General features: G+C 46.4%; 1 protein-coding gene across 1 annotated transcript in view; it reads left to right on the forward strand.

Annotated features, from left to right (window-relative positions):
* The window catches only part of CCDC180 (coiled-coil domain containing 180), an 85,161-nt gene that overhangs the window by 54,638 nt on the left and 18,179 nt on the right, over positions 1–12,344 (forward strand). The window contains 6 exon segments of the mRNA XM_017949721.3: positions 1,145–1,320; positions 2,933–3,113; positions 4,250–4,396; positions 8,491–8,635; positions 8,814–8,930; positions 11,546–11,644. Of these exon segments, the coding sequence (XP_017805210.2) occupies positions 1,145–1,320; positions 2,933–3,113; positions 4,250–4,396; positions 8,491–8,635; positions 8,814–8,930; positions 11,546–11,644 (865 nt within the window).

Raw genomic sequence — 12,344 nt, forward strand, 5'->3', positions numbered from 1 at the left:
GTGCCTATCCAATGACTTCACGCTGCTTGATTACTACAGCTTTACACTAAGTCTTAATTAAATCTGATAGTGTAAGTCCTCCAACTTTAGTCTTCTCCCTCCATTATTCTTGGCCCTTTGTATTTCTACATAATTTTTTAAATTAGCTCAAGTTTCCATAAGACGTCTGCTGCAATGTTGTTTCTTGTTATTGCATTGAATCTATAGGTCAGTTTTTGGAAACTGACATCTTAACAATACATGGCCAAAAAAGCATCATAAATTTTAAAAAGGAAGAAATGATAAGCTGAGAAGCAACATTTGCAACTCACATCAAAGTCAATGACCCTCATGTCCCCAGTATATGAGGAGCCCCTAGAAATTGATTTGTAAAAAAGAACCACTATTCACAACAGAGAATTGGGCAAAAGACATTCATGGACAGTACACAGAAAAAGAAACTAAATACTCTTGGGTTTTTTTGAGGCAGGGTCTCACTCTGTCACCTAGGCTGGAGTTCAGTGGCATGACTCACTGCAGCCTTAACCTCCTGAGTAGATGGGACCATAGGCGCATGTCACCATGACCAGCTAATTTTGTACATATTTTGTAGAGATGGGGTCTCACCATGTTGCCCAGACTGGTCTCTAACTCCTAGGTTCAAGCAATCCTCCTGCTTCAGTCTCCCAAAGTGCTGGGATCATAAGCATGAGCCACAGTGCCCAGCCTAAATAATCTTAAACACATGAAAATATGCTCAGTCTCAATCATAATATGACAAAATTGTCAAACTTAGACATCTGACAATACACTCTGAGACTGTGGAGAAATAGGAACATCGCTGATGAGAATACAAGTTGACTTCTAGTGGAAACAGTTTGGCCATATCTGCCAAAACCACAAATGTGTTTTAACCTTTGATTCAGCAACTACAGTTCAAGGTCATTTATCCAAAGAAACACTTCTACATCTGACATACGTAATGTCCTCCAGCAGTGGTACGGTTAAACGAGTAATGGTCCATTTGCACAATGAAATGCAATGTAGCTGGGAAATGAAATGAGGGAAAGGAGTGAAGCGGGGAAGCCCTTTGGGCTCCATATGGAAAGACCTCTCATAGGACATGATTGCTGGCAGGGCTGACCCTGGCTGGTCTCTCCCTCAGACTTCGAGCTGGCTTCTTTGAGCACCTCGAGAAGTGGTTTGACCAGTGTTCCCTCAACACCCGGGTCACCGTGGCCACCAAAGTCAATGAGCTGGATTCAGAACTGGAGCTGCATCTGCACCTGCACCAGCCAAGAGCCCAGCAGATTGAAAAAGACATCCACAACGTCAGGGCAGGTACAGATACTGCCTGGGAATGTCTGCCGTGCCCCCAGCCCCTCCTTCAATGTCTGCTCCACTGTGGCTCCATGTCCATTAGCTGTCCCAGTTTGTACCATGCAACGTTTAGCATGTTATCACACCATGGAAGATGCGCACGAGGGTTCACATCTCCGAGGCTTGCAGAAAAAGGTGGTACTCAGAATCCTCCTGCGAGATTTTTTTCTCATTTCCATTTTTTTCCAAGAGGCTGTTAGAGTTGAAAACAGAGTGTTGTACTGTTTTAGCTCTTGAATGTCAGATCTCCTCATACACCTGTCAGATACACACCTGCATAGTGGGTATTCTAGAGGCAAGCCCATAGCTCAGGAATTAGAGCTCTCAGTTTCAACTCCTGTGACTCTGCGACCCTGTACAGGTTACCTGACCTCTCTGATCCCTCTCTCACCTGCAGAAGGGGTTGATGGAGACGTTAAGGAGGTGGTAATAAACCCTTTTTAAATGGTATAGTAAGGAATCATGAGCACCTGGTACAAGATACAGCCTCCAAAAGTGATAGCCATTATTTCTACTTTATCATTTATCATACTTAAAAATACATGCATTTCACACCTACGTGGTGGGCTCTGTTAATGTGGCGGGGAGCGGGGGGATGTTTTCAGTAGGATTCTTCAATGACTGTTGGTTTTTCACCCAAATGATACCCCAGCTCCTTCAAAGCCCTTTAGAGCTATCAGAGAGCCCCGTCACTAACCCACACAAACTCCTATTCCTGGAGCGGGGAAGGAGTTGTGCAAGCTGACAACTGGCCTTGAATCCCAGTGCTTGCGGGCTCAGGCAACTTGTGTGGCATTTGGAACCTCATTGTTCTCATCTGGAAAATGTGTGTGCTAAATGCACTGAGGAATAAAAAGGATTCTACATGCACTGAGTAGAAGCTCCCTGAAGGCTGGCTCCCTTTCGTTCCCAGGCCACCTGAGCCAATACACAGTGTGGAAAACAAGGCGAGAGAAGCGAAGTCCTAGCATCTCACCAGTCATTTTGGCAGAGCTGGGACCACAGCACTTCCACCACTTCAGATGATAGTGGGGTCAGATGGGAGGTGGTCAGGGTTGGGGGCTCTAGGGACTCTCTGCTCACCTAAAGGCCTATGATGGATCCCTGGAAGCCCAGTCCTTGTTCTTGCCACTCCACCTTGGAAGACAGTTGGAATTCAGGCTCACTGGACATAAGTATCTGCTGATGTTAAGGAGCAAACCCAGACTGCTCAGTGCTGTACTTGTTGTTACCCTCCCCCAGACCCTCTCACCTAGATCTCAGCCCTCCCCAGCACCCCCTGCCCATCCTGCCTGCTACTCGGCTGCTCCCCAGACTCTCCATCTTCCTGGCTGTGTTCCCTCTGCTCCGGGCAGGGTGTCTCCACCAACAGGAGCTCCCTGCTCATGGCCAGGCCTCGTCTCCAGCCCAAGCCCTGATGAAGGCAACAGGGGCAGGACAAGGGGCCTTGACCTGAATCGTTCCTGTTCTGCAGCTGGCCCGGGAGAGGCAGCAGACGGGCCTTGTTCCAGGAAAGCAACATGCTGAGGTAAGTCGGGTCCCAGGGACCCCAGCTCTCTTAATGCTTTTTCAGCGGAGCTCTTACTTCATCAAGAGCGGTTGGACAGCCACTGTGCTGGGGTGACCGAGACGCTGAAGAAGGAGCGGCTGATGTTCTGCCAGTTCCAAGAAGAGCAAAACGTGAGGAGCAAAAACTTCCGCCTCAAGATCTATGACATGGAGCACATCTTCTTGAATGCCACCAGAAGCCAAAAGTAAGGGCTCTTGGGAGTCTCCACCCCAGTCATGTGGCTCTGGAATCTCAGTTTGGCTGGTCCTTTCAAAGGAGCCCCACTCCCTGTAGACACAAGAGCAGAAGGCACCTCCAGAGCCTTCTTTCGAGTTAAACTCTTCAAGAGAGTCAAGTCAAACTCTGTGTGGAATATTGCGTGGGAGGGCAGGGAGTGAGCAGCCAGAGAGCAAAGAATACACACAGGCAGCATGCAAGGGTGCAAACCAAGTACTATGAAATATCAGTGGTGGGGAAGACCACTTTCCCTCAGGAAAAATCAGGGAGGGCTTCCTGCAGGAGGCAGCATTGAATATGAACTCAGAAGAGCCCTGAATGGAGAAAGATGGGAGAGGGTTGCGTTCCACAATCACTGAAAGAGCACTGGCTCAGCTCAGTGTAGGAGTGTGCTCAGGGCAGAGCAAGGGGCTCCAGAGAGGCCATTTGGGATATGAGATGGAGGCCTCAGGCAGGTCCCAGGGACTGGCAAGTGTCTACACAGCCATCAGGCACATGAGGGACAGCTGGTTCTGGTGGACTTGGTTGTAAAGAGGACACTCTCAGGGCACTCTTTTAGGGGATCATGGGTGCAGGAGCCACCTTGCTGGGGGTCAGACACAGCCCACTGGAGCAGAGACAAAGATCCAGTAGGATCTTCTGGGATTCTTTCACCAATTTGATTGCAAGGGTCAGAGAGAGAAGGATGCCCTCTGATCCAGCACACCCAGAGTGTGTCCTACAGACACTGGAATTTTGAACTTCCTTCTACTGCCCCCTTTGCTACCCAGAGAAGCTGGGCAGCTGGGCACAGCTTGTGGAGCCCAAATAGACTCCCAGGATGTCTTCCTTTCAGGCCCAGGCCACCACCCTTCCCTCTCATGCCCCCCAAACTGGTCACCCATCAGCGCTGTGTCCCCAGGAAGGTCACCTATCACCACCTTCCCCTCCCATGTCTTCAGGATGCTCACCATCACCACCTGTCCCTCCTGTGTCCCCAAGCTGGTCATCATTACCACCTGCCCCTCCCACATCCCCTAGGCTGATCACCATCACTACCTGCCTCTCCCTTGTCCCCCAGGGTTGTCCCCCATCACTGTCCTGTTCCTCCTCTGTCTCCCACAGGCTGGTCATTCTCAGCAACACACTGCACCAGGAGTTGCTTAGCTATGTTGATGTCACCCAGGTGTCCCTGCGCAGCTTCCGGCAGTACTTGGAGGAGAGTCTGGGCAAACTCCGCTACTCAAATATTGAGTTCATCAAACACTGCAGGTGGGAGCCAGTGTCCAGGGCCTGTTCAGGCCACCTGAGTTTCTCTATTGGGATGTGGTCTTGTTTCCCCCTTAATTTTTAGTTTTGACAAAATATACATAACATCAAACTTAACTCTTAACCATTTTTAGGTGCACAGATCAGTGGCATTAAGGATATCCTGGTCGTTGTGCTACCATCACCACCATTGGTCACCAGAACTTTTTCATCTTCCCAAACTGAAACTCTGTACCATTAAACAAGAACTCCCCATTCCTCCCTCCCCACAGCCCCTGGCAACTACCACCCTACTTTCTGTTTCTATGAATTTGAAACCTCTAGCTACTTCATATAAGTGGAATCATATATTTGTCCTTTTCTTGTCTGGCTCATTTCATTTAGCATATTGTCTTCAAGGTTCATCCATGTATCATGTGTCATGTATCACAAAATCATGTGTCATCCATGTATCATGGTTCATCCATGTATCATGTATCATGTGTCACAAAATCATTCCTTTTTAAGGCTGAATAATGTTCCATTGTGTGTATAGATCACATTTTGTTTACCCATTCATCTTTGATGGGCATTTGGGTTGGTTCCATCTTTTGGCTATTGTGAATAATGGTGGTAGGAACATTGGTGTACAAATACCTGTTGAAGGTCCTGGGTTTAATTATTTTGGTTATTTCCTAGAAGTGGAATTGCTGGATTAAACAGTAATTCTATGTTTAACTTTGAGAGGAACCCTCATACTATTTCCACAGCAGCTGCGCCATATTCATTCTCACCAGCAATGCACAAGGGTTCCAATTTCTCTACATTATCACCAACGCTTGTTACTTTCTGGTGTTTTTTGTTTTTTATAATAGACCTGTTAATGGGTGTGAGGTGTTTCTACGTTGTGGTTTTGATTTGCATTTCCCTGACAATTAATGATGTTAACCTTTCCATGTGTTTATTGGCCATTCTTTCCCCTTATTTTTACCCCTGCAATCTGAATCCTGGATGAAAGTAATCCTAGATTTAGTCTTTGACATTTTTGAAAGGCTATATTTATTTTTTAAGGCTTATGCTATTTTAAAAATCACAAATCTTTTAATCATTACAGCATAATCAAACACAGATTGTATATAAAGTACAAAGTGGAAGCCCTCCAAAAATATATTTTCTATGTGCCTGTACTTATGTATACATGAGCAAAACATTATTAGTTTTGTACAGAAATGGAATACTAGTACACACACTGACCCACAGCCCCCCACTACCACCATCACCAAATCATGGTGATGTAGGGAGTAAAGGAACTTTCTTTCCACCCCTGAAGTTTCAACAATTTGAGCCAATAAAACAAGGCCAGGCACAGTGGTTCACGCCTGTAATCCCAGCATTTTGGAATTCTGAGGCGGGTGGATCACCTGAGGTCAGGAGTTCGAGACCGGTCTTGCCAACATGGAGAAACCCCGTCTCTACTGAAAATACAACAATTAGCTGGGCGTGGCGGCAGGCGCCTATAATCCCAGCTACTTGGGAGGCTGAGGTAGGAGAATTGCTTGAACCTGGGAGGCGGAGGTTGCTGTGAGCTGAGATCGCACCACTGCACTCCAGACTGGGAGACAGAGCGAGACTTCATCTCAAAACAACAACAACATCAACAACAAACAAACAAACAATAAAACAATAAAGACGATAAACAGATTAATGGGAAAAAGACACACCAATTTATTAACGTGCAAGTGTCACACAAAGTTTGAAACTCAAACAAAGGCCAAGTGGTTGAATCTTAAATATCCTCTTCAAAGGAGAGTGAGAAATGGGAGATGTAGGAAATTTTAGTGGAAGGGTAAATGATGTTTAGGGGAGATTAATGGACCCAAAGAACAGACAATAGCCTGGGACCAATTCTGTATGGGCTCTGGGTGTGGTGTCAACTCCAGTCTTCCTTCCTACAACTATGCATCAGTTTCTCCTGGTTGATGAGTTATCTGGGGAAGGGATTCACAACAGTTGAGTATCTTCTGGAGGATCCAGCCTTTAGGTAGATAGGTGAACTTTAGAGAAAGCTCTTCCCTGCGTTTGCTGCTCCCCAAGTACTCTCAGTTTTAAGTTCAAAGTAGCACATTTTTGGTATCATTTTCTGAGCCCCAACAGTGGGCACCTTCCGTGTCAGTATCTACAAAGCTTGCATTTGTTTTAAATATTAAGATTTTTCTGATTATAAAAATAGAATTTTTAAAGAAAATTTGGAAAGTAGCAAAAACTAGAACTATAATTTGACATGTTAATCATCTCTACCTTGCCTATCTCTGCATCCATCTTGCATATTTTAGCTTCATTCTAGCTAATTTCTTTGTATTATTTTTCCTAGTCACTGATTCACTCTGTGACTGTGTTGAACCTCCTGCAAATCTGTTCATTGAGTTTTCAATTTTAATTATTATAGCTTCCATTTGTAGATACATACATATATGTGTGTATATATGTGTGTATATACATACATATATATGTTTTGTTTTGTTTTGTTTTGTTTTGTTTTGTTTTGAGACAGAGTCTTACTCTCTCACCCAGACTGGAGTGCACTGGCACAGTCCCCACTCACTGCAACCTCCACCTCCTGGGTTCAAGTGATTGTCCTGCCTCAGCATCCCGAGTAGCTGGGACTACAGGCGTGTGCCACGATGCCCAGCTAATTTTTATATTTTTAGTAGAGACAGGATTTCACCATAGTGGCCAGGCTGGTCTTGAATGCCTGACCTCAAGTGATGCACCTGCCTCTGCCTCCCAAAGTGCTGAGATTACAGGTGTAAGCCACCACTCTCTGCCCATTTATAATTATATTTGATACTTTTTCAAAACTGCCTGCTCCTTGTTCATATTTTGAAGCTTACTTTTTATTCCTTTAAACATCTTAAGCCTCGTTATTTTATAGTCTATATCTGATATTTCTAATATCTGAGGGTTTGGGGGAGGTCAGTTTCTGTTCTCTATTGTTTCACTGTTTTTCATGCATGGTATCTTGTATCTTGATTCCTTATCAATTTTTTAAGCTACGAGTCGCTCATTTTCCTTGGGACTTTATCTGTGGCATTCTTTGAGGCCTGGACTGGGCATTGCATTCCTTCAGAGAGAATCCTTATTTGTTTCTGCTGGGTAGCCAAGGAGCACTACCTACCCAGGACCAATTAGAATTCTCTGCTTGAGGTTTTTTGGGTCACTCCAGAGAACATGAATTCATTTTGTAAATGTATGTGAAGTCTAGTTTGTGTGATTAATTTTCAGGGGAGAGAGATATTTTCTGTCCTCTTTGCCCTTGGATCTAGACAGGTGAGAGTCCTGGTATCTGGTGGATTCGTTCCTTCCTCAGTCTTATAATGCAAGGGTTGTCCTCTGGATCCAGCTCTAGGCTATCCCTTCACCTGTGCAGTCATCAAGACTGAAACTCCAAGGCTCTGGTGCAAAGTCTTGGCTTCTGGTGCTGCCCACATCCCAAGCTCCCTTCTAGTGTTACTTCATCTGGAATTTTTTATTTTATTTTATTTTATTGAGGTAGAATCTTACTCTGTCAGCCAGGCTGGAGTGCAGTGGCGCAATCTCGGCTCACTGCAACTTCTCCCTCCTAGGCTCAAGAAATCCTTCCACCTCAGCCTCCCAAGTAGCTGGAATCACAGGCACATGCCACCACACCTGGCTAATTTTTTTACTTTTTGTAGAGACAGGGTCATGCTATGTTGCCCAGGCTAATCTTGAACTCCTGGCCTCAAGTGATTTTCCTGCCTCAGTCTCCCAAAATTCTGGCAATACAGACATGAGCCACCACGCCTGGCAAGTTTATGTGGAATTCTTACCTTTACACAGTTCCAAGAAAGCTATTTTTATTTTGAATTTTGTTTCAGTTGGGTCTGTTAGGGTCTCCAACCTGATGAACTGACAAAAATGGAAATTCTGCACCATTTATGAATCCTACTCCTGTCCTTAAGCTATCTGCATTCATTTTCCCACATCTGGAACTCTAACCGGAAGCCTAGATTAAAAGTGTGTGTCAGCCACAGTATTTGGGATAGATGAGAACTCTCAGGTCTGATCCGTGGCTTTTATTTCTCTCTGATTATTTTCAGATTGTTTTCAGAGGGAGGCAACTTTTCTCCTAAAGAAATCAATTCACTGTGTCACCGACTGGAGAAGGAAGCTGCCCGGATAGAGTTGGTTGACAGTGTCATCATGCTCAACATGGAGAAGATGGAGAACGAGTACCTGGACCAGGTGGGGCCCCCAGCCAGGCCCCAGGCCAACCGGTTCCACAGTATCCCTTGCTCAACTCCCTCTGAAGGGAGGGCTAAGCCCTCCATCCAGCCATTCACTGGGCCTGTCCCCCTCCTCTTTCAGAGTCCAAAAGGTCCAGATTAAGCCCCTGTCCTTTACCCTTTATCTCTCTGTGCAGGCCAATGATGTCATCAACAAGTTTGAAAGCAAATTCCATAACCTGTCTGTGGACCTTATTTTCATAGAGAAAATCCAGCGGTTGCTGACGAATCTGCAAGTGCACATCAAGTGCCAGGTAGGATAGGTTCATTCTTCATCAAGGATCTTTATCACACACACCTGCACACCAGGCACTGTCCCCAGTGCTGGAAGGCCAGTGTAGTCTCTGTCCTGTGCGTGGGACTTGCTCTCCAGCCAGGAAGACAGAAACAATCTTTTTTTTTTTTTTGAGACAGGGTCTTGCTTTGTCACCCAGACTGGAGTGCAGTCGCGTGAACACAGCTCACTGTAGCCTCAACTTCCTGGGCTCAAGCAATCCTCCAACCTCAGTCCCACAAGTAGCTGGGACTACAGGCACATGCCACCATGCCCAGCTAATTTTTTCTATTTTTTGTAGAGATGGAGTCTTCCTATGTTGCCCAGGCTGGTCTTGAATTCCTGGGCTCAAGCGATCCTCCTGCCTCAACCTCCCGAAGTGTTGGGATTACAGACATGAGCCACTGTGCCTGGCCAAAAATGAAATCTTAATAACCACTAACGTTTACTAGTTATTGAGCACCATTCATCCTGCTGAGCAACTTGCTTTGATTAGCTGTGTTAGTCCTCACAAGAACTATAGGAGGCAAGTACTGTTTTTATCCCCATTTTAGAGAGAAACTGAGGCAGCATTTTAGTGACTTAGGTAGGAATACAGAGCTCTTAAAGGGTAAAGTCAAAATGTGAACCCGGGTTTGACCGACACCAGAGCTTACGGCCTTAACCACAAACAGGCCACGCGTGCAACAGAAGGAGAAGGTGGCTGCGTGGGGATTGAGGGGCCAGAGAACTTAACCTGGGCTAAGAAAGTGGGGCTTCCAGAGGCTTGAGGGAGAAGTAGGAACCAGCCAGGTAGGCGGTGAGGAGTGAAGCGTTCTGGAGAGATGCTGGAGAAAGTCCAGGGGGCTCGAGCCCAGGACTGCAAGAGTGCGAGGGAGAGAGTAGGGAGCTGTGTGGTTGGAGAGCACCAGTGGGGAGGCAGTGGGGGCCTGGGAAGGGTTCAGGTGGGGCTGCGTGCTCGGGGCTAAACTTGGAGGGTGGGGGTCCTGGCTGCTGACCACAGAAAGGCTGGAGGTGGGTAGGAGTGAGGCAGAAGTGCGAGGCTGAGGGAGAGAGAATCATGGCCTGGGCACAATGTCCGCAGGGACACATTTTGATTCCAGAGCTGAGTGGAAGTGGGATGGGAGGGACTTGGGGTACACTGGAAATGAAGGGCCTGGGTTATCGGCATCGGTCAATGCCCATTCAGGGAACAATGTTTGAGGACCCACTAGGGCTAGGACAAGCGGAGGTGAGGAGGACAGCCTTGTCTTTTGGGAGTGGCAAGTACAGTTTGATAAAAGAAGGGTTTGCTGGCATCCCAGGCTCTGAGATAGGGACTCCAGACCCAGCTTCCTGCCCCTTTCACCCCAAGAAGCATTTAATTCATCCATCTGTGAAATGGGAATCATAAAAGCAATTCCTAATATTATGGCAGCGATAAAGGAGCTGATATGTGCTAAACTCATGACATAGTCCCTGGAGCACAGTGAATCCTTAATAAAGGCAGGCTCTGGTGGAGGTCCCAGATGAACCTCTCAGGACCGGCTTCCAGTCATTCCAGAAGGAGCAGGAGGCAGCTGCAGGCAGCAGAGCCCACGGCTCCAGGGCATGTCACCACACTCTTGTTTGAGGAGCATATTCCTAATGGGCCTCCAGCTGGTGCTGGCACTGATTCTTTTTTCTGAGTTGATATTTGGGGACTGTTCATGGTGTACAGGGGTTGGATTTCAAAATATCTAACACCTGTGATAAACAAAATACATTTCCATCATGGACAATGCTGGGAATATAGAACAAATACAAAACAGAGAGTAAACCATAATTCTGCCACACAGCATAACCCCTGTTTAAGATTTCAATTTATTTTTTAAGCTTTTTTTCTATACATGAAAAGATGGGGATATGCCAAAATTGGCTGCTTGCTATCTATACCAGTTTTATAAGCTGTATAATCTTTTAATATTCCACCACCATTTTGATGGCGTCTCTGTCATGGATGTGTTGACATTTTACTTAAGCATTCCTTTCTGGAGGAACATTTGGTGAATTTCGCTTCTTGTTATGAAAGGTGATGCTGTGAGAAGTGCACTAGCCAGGACGGTCTGACCACATCCTCAGGACACCTCCCGGAAGCCACAGTCCTGGGTCAGAGCATGACCTTTCTGTGGCTCTCGAAGCTTTCCAGGGAGTTTTTCCAGCCTTGGCCCTGCACTGCTGGAGCAGAGCCTGTGCACTTGCCAGGACAATCTGACTGCATCCTTAGGGCGCCTCCTGGAAGCCACAGTCCTGGGTCAGAGCATGACCTTTCTGTGGCTCTCGAAGCTTTCCAGGGAGTCTCTCTACAGTCTTGGCCCTGCACTGCTAAAGCAGAGCCTGCCCTCCCAACTCCCTCACCACACTCTGGGGTGCCAATTTTGCTTGACGCTTACTTGAGAGAGGAAAAAAAGTCTTTGTAATTTGTATCAATCTAGTGTCTGGTAAAGCTGCATATTTTCCCCTGATTTCATTTTTTTCCGTGCTTAATCAGTTTCTCAGATGGTATGTTTCACAGAACATTTCCCAGATCACAATATGTATTCTAGAAACAAAATCTCGGAACCTCTGGTTTTCTAGGTGGCAAAATCCAATTCACAAACAAATGGATTAAATTTCTCTCTGCAACAGCTTCAGAACAAGATAAAAACTTGTCAAGAGTCCAGGGGAGAGAAAACCGTAAGTGTTCAATAGATTCTGCGTGTGAATAATAAAGATATATCATGCTAGAATCATAAATGTGAAATAAACTTATATGTGTGTGTAGGATTTCTCCAGCGCAAGGTGGGATGGGGGGATATCTCTGAGCCTTCCTACTTAACCCCTGTTTCATGGAATGAAGAAAGGAACAGAAGAGAAAGCAGCCACTGTTCTCCACCCCCAGCCCCTCCCAGGCAAGCATGGAGCAGTGTCTAGAGTTGGGGGAGGCCTGAGTCTGCCTTCTTCTGACCTCACTCCCTTGGGATGTCACCAGGTGTCCCTTGCTATAAGGAGAACTCAGTCCCAGAAGTATAACAGAAGCAGGGCCCTGCCCCCTGAACAACCACTTTTTGTTTGACTTTCCACTTTTTTTTTTTTTTGAGATGAAGTCTCACTCTGTCACCCAGGCTGTAGTGCAGTGGCGCAGTCTCAGCTCACTGCAACCTCTGTCTCCCGGGTTCAAGTGATTCTCCTGCCTCAGTATCCCAAGTAGCTGGGACTACAGGCACCCACCACCATGCCCGGCTAATTTTTGTATTTTTAGTAGAGACAGGGTTTCACCATATTGGCCAGGCTGGTCTCAAAACTCCTGACCGCAATTGATCCGCCCACATCAGCCTCCCAAAGTGCTGGGATTTCAGGTGTGAGCCACCGCACCCGGCCTCACTTGCTTCTTTTG

Source organism: Papio anubis, chromosome 13, assembly GCF_008728515.1.
Source record: "Papio anubis isolate 15944 chromosome 13, Panubis1.0, whole genome shotgun sequence".
In the NCBI taxonomy this organism is placed as follows: Eukaryota; Metazoa; Chordata; class Mammalia; order Primates; family Cercopithecidae; genus Papio; species Papio anubis.